Genomic DNA, 14,137 nt, shown 5'->3' with positions numbered 1-14,137 from the left:
CATCTGCAGGTGGATCACAGACTTCCTGTCTGACAGGAAGCAGCACGTGAAGCTGGGAAAACATGACTCTGACTCACAGCTCATCAGCACTGGTCCCCCCCAGGGCTGTGTTCTTTCTCCTCTGCTCTTCTCCCTGTACACCAACAGCTGCACCTCCAGTCTTTGCAGACGACACCACTCTCATCGGACTTATCTCTCATGGTGACGAGTCATTCCAAAAAAAGGTAAAAAACAAAGCAACTGGACTTGTTTTCCGTAGTTGAAGACGTTTCGCTTCCTCTCCAGGAAGCTTTCTCAATTCTACAATTGGGAAGAATTGAGAAAGCTTCCTGGAGAGGAAGCATAACGTCTTCAACTACGGAAAACAAGTCCAGTTGCTTTGTTTTTTACCTTTTTTTGGAATGACAATGGATGGCTGAGAATCTTCACCAGCATGGTGACGAGTCCGCCTACAGGTGGGAGGCTGACCATCTGGTGACCTGGTGCAGGGAGAACAACCTGGAGCTCAACGCTGTAAAAACAGCGGAGATGGTTGTGGACTTCAGGAAGAACTCAGCCCCAGCTACCCCCATCACCCTCTGTGACTCCACAATTGACACTGTGGAGTCTTTCCACTTCCTGGGAACTATCATCTCCCAGGACCTAAAGTGGGAGCTGAACATTAACTCCCTCACCAAGAAAGCCCAGCAGAGGATGTAATTCCTGCGGCAGCTGAAGAAATTCAACCTGCCAAGGACAATGATGGTGCAGTTCTACTCCTCCATCATTGAGTCCATCCTCACCTCCTCCATCACCATCTGGTACGCTGGTGCCACCGCTAAGGACCAGAGCAGACTGCAGCGTGTCATCCGGTCTGCAGAGAAGGTGATTGGCTGCAATCTTCCATCTCTCCAGGACCTGTACGCCTCCAGGACTCTGAGGCGTGTAGGGAAGATTGTGGCTGATCCCTCGCACCCCAGTCACAGACTATTTAAGTCACTTCTCTCTGGCAGGAGGCTGCGGTCCATCAGGACCAGAATCTCACAGCACAAGAACAGTTTTTTCCATCTGCTACCAGCCTTGTGAACAAGGCCAAGAGCCGCCCGTGACCTTTGACACTGCCTCTCTCCCCCGTTCAGGACTTACAAGCTTCTGCGTTACATTAACGCACAGTTTACTAAGTGTATACAGCTTCTGTATATATATCTATTCTTTTTTGTCTGCACCATCAAAACCAAGTCAAATTCCTTGTAAGTGCAAACCTACTTGGCAATAAACTTGATTCTGATATTATCTGATCTAACTTAGTCATGCTCCTGCCTATGTAAGTGAATGCCCAGCAGGGGGTGAAGGGAAAACATACCAGACAAATGCTCAAATCCTGCCAGGTGGATTTAAAATGATTCATATTTTATTTTAGTTGGTTAGAAACCTAAACATAAGAGGCTAACCTAATTCACTTGAGATCAAGTTTCTGTAATCAAAGCTGAACATATTTCAAGGAGGCGTGTATGACCTCCTTTAAAGTGAAACTATCAACTAGAAAAAACTTGGTCTAAGGTCTAAAACAATACACATTTCAATATACACTTGGAATAACAAAGCAACTTTCTCATCTTCATCTTTGTGTTTTGACTTGGCTCATGCATACTGACTGAAGCTACATTTTGTTTTTTTAAATAAATGTTAGGTTTTTGAGAGACTTTAATCGGAAAGATTTTCTTGTGCATTTTGGGATTGATAAATATATAGATATTAGCTGGGATATTTGTTGTATAATTTATATAGAATACAGAACTTTTCTATGAAGGTTTGATCTTTTGTATATATTATGTACTTCATAGGTGTGCAAGTGTGTTTGCAATGAAACCGCGCTGTTGATGGAGTTTTAGCTGGTTTGAGGTTTTACAAACACCTCCATCTCTCATCCTTCTCACTCTAATGTGGATTTCCTGTTGACTCTGTAACATTATCTTTTTGGTGACTTAACCAAGACAAGTCTTGGGTTTACAATAGGTGGCAGGAATTAATTTTTTTCCAACATGTTCCCATACAAAAGGAGTTTCTGACTATAAAGTGCAAAATTCCTGGAGGTCAAAATATGCTGAATAATCACTGCTTCGCCTTCATTGTGCGTGCAGAAGGTAAGATAATTACCTTATTAAAAGGATGGTTTTGCTTTTGTTTTACTATGCATGCGTGTTTAATTGAGGGTTATGAGTCAACTAAAGCAGTCATTAACCCAAATATCATATGTATGACTAACTGATCTTGTATATTTCCTCTAATTTGTTTGTGTCAGTAGCATTTGCAACAGTGATGCTAAGGGTTGAAAATGTTGAAGGACGAGTTCCCAAACAATGAACTGACAATCATATTAATAGGAATGAAACCCAAATCTAGGGCAGCTAAATAATGTTCAACAACTAGATACACCTACAACTATTCAGTTCTTTGTTAACACAGGGAGGGTATCAGTCAGTCAAGTAGCACCAGCTGAAAATATTTAGGAAACAAGATGCAATGAAGTCAACTTGCTGAAGTTCAAACTGAGGACCAAAAATGAAAGTTACAATGTGACTGTCATAAACTAGGCAAGTTAAATAGAAGATATACAGCAGCTGATTTACAAAAAACAGGCAAAATGAATGATTGTACAAGCAAGCACCTCAGAGTAGCTAAAATGTGTGCAATTGGCCATAAGCGTCTGAGTGACAGTGTAAATGATTCTTGATCAGATCAAGAACCAGTCAAACCATTATCATGTTTGTAAACACTTAATGAGTTTGTTCGGAGCAGCAGAGACTATAAAGTCTAACAGCAGCTGGGATGAAGGACCTGTGGAAGTGCTCCTCTAACCATAGAGGATGCAGCAGTCTGTCACTGAATGAGCTTCTCTCCATGCATGGAGTGGGAGACATTGTCTATCAATGATGTTATTTTTCTTAGTCCTTTTCCCCCCCACTACCTGCACTGGGCATCCCAAAACAGAATTGGCCCTCCTAATGAGCGTATCTAGCCACTTCCTCTCAGAAATGCAACATTTAAAGATAAGCTGCTGCCCCAACATACCACACCGTTGAAGATGGTTGATGCCTCCACAGAACCAGAAAAGGTCCCCAGGAGCGCCCCTGGGCGCTCCAAAAGACATTGGCAGGTAGAGTATGCCCTCAGAGAGCCTCTAGTCCTGTCTGTTAAGGTAAATGGTAAATTATCAAGTCTGACAACCCACGAGACACACACACACACACACACACACACACACACACACACACACACACACACACACACACATATATTACCATTGTACCATATACCATATGTGACAATAAACATATTATATGACTGGCAAGTGCAGTGTCGGATACATACAGCGACACACACTTGCTGTTTCATAGCATAAGTAGATTACTGTAATTTATGGTAAAAAATAGGCACATCACATTGCATATTCAGTATGACATCTATGAAGTCTATAAATCATGTAATATAACATATTATACAAATTCATCACAACTAAATGAGTGTGTTAATGGAGCATAATACTACTGTACTTAGATATTAAGAATAATATCACACACATGCACACATTGTCTGATGATGTGCAAAAGGGCTAAATTGATGATGTACATGTAAGATACATGTATTGATTACACTGTTATGGTAAATACATACTACTTATAATTTCAAGATTTTACATCAAGACTGAATTACAAGTACATGTCTGTTAATGCTATAGTATTTTTCTATTTACAAATTGTGCATGCATGTTGCCATATACTTTTATGCTGTGGCTGTGCATTAGCCTTTAAATCTGACATATATTTACAATATAGCGAAATTAATGAACCAATTTAATCACTCCACAGAGCTTCAGTTTCTACATGGGCAAAATCACATAAACTTGCAAAATAGCTGGCAACATCAAATTCATATTTTGTTTTATGCACATAGTAACAACAAGAAATGGACAATTACACTTCAATGTTCAAAAATTCCCATGGAAACTCCTAATGACAAGAGAGCACTCATGGTTAACAAATGCTCTCATTGTACAAAATGCAAATGCTATTACAAGATGTACCTACTGCCATACACATTCAAGTGTACATGTATATCTATACATTACATACACAGTGTGTGTATGCAAACACACACACACACACACACACACACACACACAAATGTATGCCTTTATTAATATTGCAAGTAACTACACGTCGGCATGTTTATGCTGTGACTCCATGAGAGCACCAAGGTGGTGGCAAATGACTTCAGGTTTTCAGCCAATCGGATATCCAGAGAATAAATAGAGATCAGTGGTAGCCCCAGCTGCCCTGGGGCAGACTGACATAAGGGAGGCTGCTATGCATTGGTGTCACCGGGCCCTCTGGCACCCCCGTGTTGTCCAAGGACACAACAAGGATCTGTGCTTGGCCTATGTCTATTTTCCCTTTATCTGCTGCTGTTTGGTCTTCTTTTACGTTCTGTTAATGTAACCTTTCATTGTTGTGTAATGATTTGCAGCTTTATGTGCATTTAACCACTGGTAACTGGGCTGACTTGTTGAAAATCTGCTTGTTTGCCATTAGGGGCTGGTTATCCAATAATTTCCTGCTTCTTAATGCTGACAATACAGATTTAATGGTCATCGGACCTGAAAAACGTCCCTATTTCATCTTGAATATTGAAGACAATATCATAAAATGTGGGGACAAGGTAAAGAACTTGGGAGTGTGCTTTGATCTGGACCACACAAACGCAAGCAGAAAAAGAGCTTATCAAGAGGGAGTAAAAAACAGCTGGGACTGAGTGAAAGGAGAGCAATCAGTTGAATGATAAACAGCTGAAACTAATGAGAACTAAAAAGCTGGGATGAGCAGGGAAATGAACAAGAAAAACAGAGGAGATCTAACGATCTAAACAAACCCCCTAAATAATTGACCTTCAAAGATTGAATTAAAATGACAACGCTAGAGAAAATATAGGCATAGGATCATTTACCAAGAAACTTCTAAGAAACTTTAAGAACCAGTCAAACATGTATGCAAGAGATGATCAAATCATGGTAAGACTGTTTGACGTGATTGTAGGAAGAACAACAACCTTTAAGTTTGTACAAACTTAATGACTTGAAGATAAGTCATTTATTTCTGTTCTTTTCCCCCCACAAGCTTTTTCTATTTCACAACAATACCTAGTTTAACCTGAAACACAGGGTGAGGAAGAGTGAGCTGGAAGGAGCTTTTCCAGGTAAAACCTGGATGTTGGCTCAGTTGCAATGGAGTCATATTCCAGGTAATCTTCAAAACAACAAAGCCAGCTTGGCTTTTTTTCTAATGCGGAACAATGTTTAATTACCAACATTGATAAACTGAACCTTCTTTCTTTTCAACTTGAAACAATTTGCAGTAAGTGCAGCAGCTGTGCACGAACCGGGAAGTCTCAGTATTGTAGTTGTATATGAGGGTGGTGGGAATTCTCCCTTGTATTCATGAAAGTACAATTGTGAACACAATATTCAGCTTTAGAGGAGTTAGAAGATCACATTCATAATCATTGTTCTTGTTTATTGTCTGCTAGAAACCATGACTCTTTATTTAACACATTCTTACCCCCTACTCGTCATACATTGATGCTTGGTCAGGTTCCCTGCACGGGGTACCCCCTTCTCGTCTTTATTTGATGTGCAGGGTGCCCTCGTAGAATATTATAGCAACGCAGTCTACATTAAACATTTAAGCAAAACATCTGTATTTACATGCATTTAAACACATTTCTAGCAAAACGTATGTACATTATTTTCATAATCTTCGTTCAGGGAGGATAGACAATATTTCATTCATTAGTTTAGGCCAATATCTTAAAGAGTTCCATCTCAGACAGACGGGAGGAAGTGACGTTTCCTACCTACGTCACCGAGTTGCTACGAGATTTCAGCCCTCAGCGAATAAGCTTTAAGCAAAACATCGGCAGTTATATGCATTTTAATGACAACTACAGCGAAATGTATGCATGATATATTTATAGTCTTCGTTCAGGGAAGGGAGACAACTTTTCCTTCAATAGTTCAACTGAGGATTTTTCAGTACGTTCTCAGAAAGACGTGACAGCTATGTTGTTATGCTCGTTGCCATTGCCAACAACGTGACCACGTACATCCCCCCGTCCACTGACTTCCGCGATCATAAAAAAACAATATTTAATGAAAACATCACAGTTCTATGCATTTTTATGACATATCTAGTGAAAAGTAAGCATAATATAGTTATAATCTTCATTCAGGGAAGGTAGACAATCTTTCCTTTATTAGTTCTGCCAAAGGTTTCACTGTCACGTGTTCTACCGCGTGTGAGTTGACAAAAAGCAGGCTGCGTTCCAATTACTCTCAACTTATTCAGCCTCGCCTACTTTTTCATCAGCAGCACTTCTGCTTTGTCTTAGCACTTCTAAAAAAGCTCTAAAGGGAACGAGTCTGCCTCATCAAAGGGCTCAAGTCTCCCAATGACCATGAGACATGCATTTGCCTGACTTCACACGCATTGCATTCCTCACACAGAACAATAAAGCCCATAATGAATGGGCTGCAGATGATCAGTTTACAGCACTGTCTATTCAGAGCTCAGTCTAAACCCCGCCTTCTGCATGGCTGTTTCAGCTTTTTTCACAGCTCGTGGGCATATGTAATTCCTGTAGCAATTCGTGTTAAGAGTTGCAAGGAAGAGCTGGAAAAGCGCCAATCAGTTTAATAAAATTGTTAAATTTTAGCCCTGTGACTGTTGATCTGTACAGGATGTAGTCTATCCCACATCTCGCTCATTAATAATAATAATAATAATATTATCATTATTACTACATTATATATATATAAATACAGAGCATTGTTTGAGTTAATTGGACCCCGGGCCAAGACACAAAAATCAGGAAATCTGGTCTCCCTGTGTTGGTGACAGTGGGGCAGACTATGGGATGATCCTGGATTGTTTAGTTAATAAGCAGTAGCGTAATCTCTAATCCCTGTATTATGGTTTGCTACGCTTAGTAGTAAAGGTTAGGACACTAAGAAGCCCAGCTTTTTTTCAGCACACTACTGTGAAAATTGTCATGCCATGCCTCGTTCTAAAAGCTTAAATCCTACAAATTCCAGGCACTTAATTGATTTTAAAAGCTGTAATTTTACTTCAGCACAAAAGATGCAACCAAAGCTAGAACTATTTTTTTCCCTCCCAGTGTCCTGTCTAGCAATGTGGCAATAAGAATTGATGTCTTAATGCCAAATAGAGCTTGACAGATTTTACTTTCACAAGTGGAGCAATCAGCTTTCGCCATAGTGCTCCGATTGATTTATGCATGTAAATAGTTTTATTGTGATTCCTGTGGGGAGAATTTCAAATTATGTGGACACTACAATGGGAAAGTAGGAGAGTAAAGGAAGCACAAGAAGAGAAAAAAAAGAAAGAGAAGAGGTGAAAGAAAGAAGAGATAAAAGGGCAATAATGATAAAACATCTTCCGTCTGCTTCATCACCTGAAAAGAGATGTAAAAAGAACAGCACAACAAACTGACATAGTGTAACATAGAGTAACACCTTGATACCATTGCTAAATCATATGTATTATTATTTAAGCTGACATGTGTAAAGTGATACATGAGAAAATAAAGTGAAAAAATAAATAAATAAATAAATTATGGGCTTTCTGTATATAAGTGAACACTTAGAACCTGAAACCCAGCACCTGTGGGTGTTTGTGAGAGCGCACTTGTGTATGTGAAATTTATCCAGAAGAAAATTGCTCAACAGTGGTTGTAAAAAACCAAAGGCCCGCCTTCCCCGAGCACCGAGGCAGGCGCCAAGGGACCCATAACCCTGGACTCCCAAAGGGGCCCCCAAAGCAGGGCGCCCAAGAGGGGCCAACACAGGAAATCTGCTTCGTCCTGCACCTTACCCTAGCAGCCCCTCCCCCCCACCCCTTTTTGGGGAGAGCAGAGGCGTCAGCCCCAGTCCCGGCAAGCCGCCCGAGCCCCACAGCAACCCCCCGCCAAGACCCCGGACCCGGTGGCCTGCTCCTCCTCCAGGCCCCAGACTCTGTGCCACAGAACGGAGGGTTGGAAAAGACCCTAATTCTCCCTACGCCTGCTCAGATGTTGTGTTGTAGCATGTGGTTCTCAAGTGTGTTTAAAACTGGGAGCACCGAAGGGGGTGCCCAGCACAGTCCACCCCCCCTCCGGAAGGTAGCTGGTGCCAGCGTGCCCCCTCCAAGCAACTGCCCAGAACCCTCAATGTCTAAATGCGAGAGGGGGTGGAGGGAGCCGTGGCTCACACAACATACAAGAGCCTACAGCAGTCCCAGGGAGCCAGCTCCCCTACTGACTCCAATAGGCATTACCGCTCCCCGAAAGCCCACCCGGAGAGGGGCCCGCAAGCCAACCACCCAACAGGACCAACGCCTCCACCCCCTCCCCCCCAGCCCACCCACCAAGCCTCCTGGCTTTCCTCCAAAAAAAATATAGATAAATATTAAGAGGGGGGACCCTGGCTAGCCAGCCCACACGAGCCATCCACAACCCCACCCCCCAGGCGAAACCCTCACCGGGAGATGGCATGGACCAGGACTGAGACAGGGGGCCGGACACAAAGCCCACCAAAACGTCCACATCCACACACACCCCCTACCCCCCACTCGTAGATGTAATCCCTCCCCAACACTAACATTGAAACAACTCACCATACATACAACAATAGACATCCAGGCTGGGTTAGTTCCTACTCCCCCTCCCCTCCCCCCACTAGCAGAGTACCGCTTGCGGAACTCCCCAAGGCTGCGGTAGGCCGCCCGTAGGCCTACCAAGCCCCTCCCAGATGGGGGTAGCAGACCCCGGGGTCAGACCCACCAGGCGCCCCACTCCGAGTGGCCCTGGATAGGGACACTCTGAGTGTCCCTATCCAGCGCAGTGGCTGGATAGGGACCCCCTATCCAGCCACTGCGCCCTGCAGGACGCAACCCACCGCCCCCCATTCCACTAAGTGATGATGCTGATCACAGGAGCCCAAAGAGATCGATCAGATGTGGATGCAGATGCTGTCTCAAGATTAATATGATCCAACAAAAGATCTCTATACTGATTGATACTGAGATTTTCCTTACTTTTCCAATTCATGAGGATAGTTTTCTTTGCGATACATAATGCAGTGAAAACTATGCAAACTATTTTTTTCCCAGAGGGCTTTCCTCAAAGTTACCCAGCAAGCAAACTGATGGGGAAGGTGAAATTTTACAACTCAGGCACTTTGATAAGTCCTTAAATATCTGTGCCCAGAACCTCTGGACTGGTGTGCATAACCATAATGCATGGATATAATTATCGGGACGATTGCCTATGCAGTGTGGACAGATATTAGATGCAAAACCCATCTTGAATAATCTTTGTACTGTGTAGTGTACTCTATGAAGGATTTTGTATTGTATTAATTGTAAATTGGTATTTTTAGTCAGTTTGAAAGTTCTTAGACATATCTGAGCCCAGATGTTTTGTTCAAAGCTGATTGATAAATCCTCTTCCCATTTCATAATAGGAAGAGATATTGAATCATCTATTTTAGTCAGTGTCCTGTATGATTTACACAGTAGTTTGGGGGTTTAAAATCTAGAAAGTCTAAGTCAAAGCTAGAACTATTAACAAAACGGCACTGGACGTTGCGAGACAAAATGGTGCTACCCATCCTTGTCATGATGCAGCCTGAAGACTGCTCTCTTTCCTGCCTCCTCCTTTCTATGCGCAGCCCTGATCAGGATCACCTATCAGGCTGTAATCAACTAATGACTTGCTCCACCTGTTTATACCCCTATAAAACTCACCTTCAGTCTGTTCCTTGTCGCCAGCTCATATTCAGTTATCAAACACCTCGCCTGTCAGTTCCAGTCCTCGTCCTTCACGTCTTGCTCCCTGTCTGTTCAGTTAAGTACCTGTTTGCTGTGCTGCTGGATTCTGCTCTTTCGTCTCCGTCTTCATGTTCTCTGGTCTACACTCCTGGTTCTGCAGCAGCCCAGCTCCTCCGACTCCTGACAATCATCTCCGCTCCATTCCTGTCAGCCAGCCCCTTCACCCCTCAACTCCCGTCTGGTAACTGTCTCTGGTTCTCATCATCCATCATCCACTGTTTGCAATAAACTCTCAAAAAACAGCTCTGTGTGTGTGTGCTGTGTCTGGGTTCATCCAAGACAGATCATGACAATCCTGACTTCCTGAATAAGGTCAATAGAGGGAAATGCAACATTTAAAGACAGGACCTGCAATTCATCACATTTTGATGACATTTCTACCAAAAGAATACATAATGTTTTCACATTAGTCTTTGAAGAAGTGTAGATAATAATTCTATAGTGGTTTTCCCAACCCTAACCACTTTCAGTGGATGCTGCTATGTTTTGTTTTTTTTTGTGGTGTGTCAACTTGTGACTCTGAGGGAACCTGACCAAGTGTCAATACTCTCACGCAACATTTTTAGGTACACCTTGTTTTTGTTATTCAGAGCTGTTCAATGTGATTTAAGTCTGTTGTCTGGATGTCATAAACTGCTTGTCTTTCTGTATTGTGTAATGTTTTACAATGTATATATATATATATATATATATATATATATATATATATATATATATATATATATATATATACATATACATATATATGTGTATATGTAGGTACGTACATACATAAAGCCTGGTGACCTGTCCAGGGCGTACCCCACCTCTCGCCCATTGAATGCTGGAGATAGGCACCAGCACCTCTCATGACCCTTACAGGGATAAGCATGACGGAAAGTGCGTGTGTGTGTGTTTTTTTGTTTTGCTCTACAATCACCCAATGGTGTCATGAGCGTTCAACATCAGCGTATAACATTAATAAAGCTCATTAATGTTGATTAATGGTATTCTGTGTATCTTAAGAGAAAGCTACTAAGCTGGTTACCTTGCTGTTAGCTACATGCACGTTCCTTCCTAGCTTCCTCTTGCTGGTTGCTCTACTAGTTTTTATATATCCAGTTTGCTTCCGTTCATTGCAGCTCTGCTGCTGTCACCGTATACTTTGAAAATGGTGGAGAGTTGCAAGAAGCAAATTGTCTTATAAGTTTATCAGGAGAAGAGGAAGGCCTCAGAAGAAAGAAATGAGACCAGAGTATATATATGTGGTGAGTCAGACTCAGGAGTTGAAATTGTGAGCATTGGGGGCATTGAATGGTAGTGTTTTGTTACTGCTTGGCAGTACCAACATCGAGCATTGCTGATCCAGCACCTCAATTCAGCAACTGAAACTGCTACAACAAACATTGTGGTTGATTAGCCACAATAATGTTTGTTGTCTGTTTAACAGATGTAATTTCAGGATCAAATTCTTCTTTAGAGGTTGGCTTGATTAGTTAAAGCTATATCCCTTGCATTATTACTAATTACTAATACCAACTGGAGACCCCCAGGTCAAAATGGGAGTCACCTCCCAAGGTAGTGGAGAACGACAGAGCTAAGGTCCAGTGGGACTTCCACATATAAACAGACAAAATGAAAAAAATATGTAACATCCTTCAATCAAACTCAAACCACGCCTATATTTCACACCTGTCAAAAAGTGACAGCCGGAAGTCCCGCCTTCCACTTCCGGCGGAAGTCCCGCCTTCCTTAACCGGATGTTACGTCACGTCCTTAACCGGAAACCCCACCTTCTACTGTAACCGGATGTTACGTCACATCCTTATCCAGATGTCCCACCTTCTACTGTAACCGGATGTTCCGCTTTCTACCTCCAGGGGTCGCTGTCCCGGCCCTCGGGAAAAAAAAAAAAAAAAAAAAAAAAAAAAAAAAAAAAAAAAAAAAAAAAAAAAAAAAAAAAAAACTGCCCCCCACATCCGGAGTTCACCCACCCACCCCCACATCCGGAGTTCACACCCACCCCCACATCCGGAGTTCACACCCACCCCCCACATCCGGAGTTCACACCCACCCCCCACATCCGGAGTTCACACGCACCGCCTTCACCCCAGCCCCGGTTGTCATAATATCAGGCCCTCTCTCAAGCCTCAATAGTGATTGAATCCTTTTCAACATGGCGTCAGGAAGAACCAGCATTGAACCCATCATTGCTGAGACACCCGTCACTATCTGGCATGATCAGAGCGATTTTTGGCAAGCTCAGCATACCCCTCACAAGGCTACGCTGTTTTTATGCAGAACTCAGATGCCTCCGAGCCAGCGTCTGCAAGAACAATGGTCTTTGGAGCCCTATGGAGCCCGCGGTAAATGGGGGTACGTCTTCAAATATGAAACCGGGGAAATGTACCTCTTTCAATTGGATGATGAAGGTGACGAGCTGCATACTATCAACTCCTTGGGCATGCTGACATCAAACGATTGGGCTGTTCTGAAACTCGTCATGCTTCGCAAACTAGCCCCTGAAGAAGCGAATCCAGCAGCAGGCCCTTCAGTGAGACGAAAAACTAGCTTCATCCGACTAAACCCCCAAGAACCTATTCCAGCAGGGCCCTCTGTGAGACAACAAGTCGAGGATGGAATCAAGGATTCACCCCCCGCTAAACGGCCACGTCAACAAGTCGAGGATGGAATCAAGGATTCACCCCCCGCCAAACGGAGCAAACAGCCACGTCAACAAGTCGAGGATGGAATCAAGGATTCACCCCCCGCCAAACGGAGCAAACGGCCACGTCAACAAGTCGAGGAAGGAATCAATGATTCACCCTCCGCTAAGCGCTGCAAACGAGTGCTGACCGACCTGAATGAAATTGACAATGATTCAGGAAATAGGATCTTCTCAGCTACTTGGCAGTCGAAGACGGGGGTTAGCGGTCGATGGTTTTTCCGTGCAAGTCTCAAAAAGGCTCAAGATAAAACACAGACGGTTATGTTCATGCTGGATTATTATAATTCTCAATGTGGAGTCTTCAGGACATTGCTAGCCATTCCCTTTGATGCCTGGCGTGATAAGATGATTGCAATATCAGACCAGATTTCAACGCTTTTTCGCGATTGCCGCAACTGGAAGGACATTTTGGGGGTCAAGAAAGCGCTTGCATTTTAGACCCACCCCTCACAACTGCCAATACCACCCCTTCAACGTTAACCACGCCCTTCTCTGTATATAAATAGCACGGGTCCCTGGACGACGACAAATTGCCCCCGGAGCTGTACCCCTCTCCTTCAACCGCAGCCTCACCAAGAGAAACACCATGAAGTGGTCCGGATCTCGCCCTGAAGGCCTCGACCTATACCAAGAGATCTTTGTTTTAAGGAGTGACAATTCCGTGTTTACTCCCTCGCTACCTCAGATGGCGACCGTGGATGAAGATTCACCAGCGGTGAATCTTCCTGCCTCCCCGCCGCTTTCCCAAGACCTGCCCTGTGGCCATGGAGATCCGACACCCCCGATGGAGCAAGCCCTTGAGAGTCAGAGGGAATCGGCCTCGGCACCCCCGTCGCCACCTGCGGACACGCAAGCCCTTGAGAGTCAGAGGGAATCGGCCTCGGCACCCCCGTCGCCACCTGCGGACACGCAAGCCCTTGAGAGTCAGAGGGAATCGGCCTCGGCACCCCCGTCGCCACCTGCGGACACGCAAGCCCTTGAGAGTCAGAGGGAATCGGCCTCGGCACCCCCGTCGCCACCTGCGGACACCCTGCCAGACGATGAGAGCGGCGCAGATGAAAACGATGGGTGGATTCGCTTCGGTTTCATCAAAGCGGTGAAAACTGTGCTGTATCGCCTTTTGACCGCTGCGATCAGACAATACATGCACGAAATGTGTTACGGAAGCGTTAATAACCGTCCTAGTCAAAAAGAGCATGGACGCTTGAAGCTGCTTGAGAACGAGCTCTACGAACATAACTACTATGGTATATTGCGAGTACTTTATAACGAACGTTTCATGGATGCAGTTCAACAGTTTCTAGCCGCTCGCAACATCCATCATGACAACGAGGCTGTTAATGCTGTCATACAAGCGTATCTGTATGAATTAACGATGGTGAAGCGTGTATTTAATACAATATATGGCGGGTATGATCGGCTGGTTGAAGAAAACTGTGAACTAAAAGAACAACTTGATGCCATCACAGACTACTGGCGAGGGTCTTGAAACCAATGCATACATGTTTTC

General features: G+C 43.8%; 1 protein-coding gene across 1 annotated transcript; it reads left to right on the top strand.

Moving 5' to 3' along the window:
- The first annotated feature begins 13,188 nt into the window (after positions 1-13,188).
- Positions 13,189-14,137, top strand: LOC118564329 (protein IQ-DOMAIN 14-like). The gene is made up of 2 exons (XM_036141793.1): positions 13,189-13,437; positions 13,498-14,137. Exons 1-2 carry the CDS (start codon positions 13,214-13,216, stop codon positions 14,114-14,116), a joined length of 843 nt encoding a protein of 280 aa, XP_035997686.1. The 5' UTR covers positions 13,189-13,213; the 3' UTR covers positions 14,117-14,137.

The sequence above is a fragment of the Fundulus heteroclitus genome, chromosome 10, assembly GCF_011125445.2.
Source record: "Fundulus heteroclitus isolate FHET01 chromosome 10, MU-UCD_Fhet_4.1, whole genome shotgun sequence".
Classification (NCBI taxonomy): Eukaryota; Metazoa; Chordata; class Actinopteri; order Cyprinodontiformes; family Fundulidae; genus Fundulus; species Fundulus heteroclitus.
Note: the sequence above shows the minus strand (reverse complement) of the source record. Positions and strands in the feature narration are given on the sequence as shown.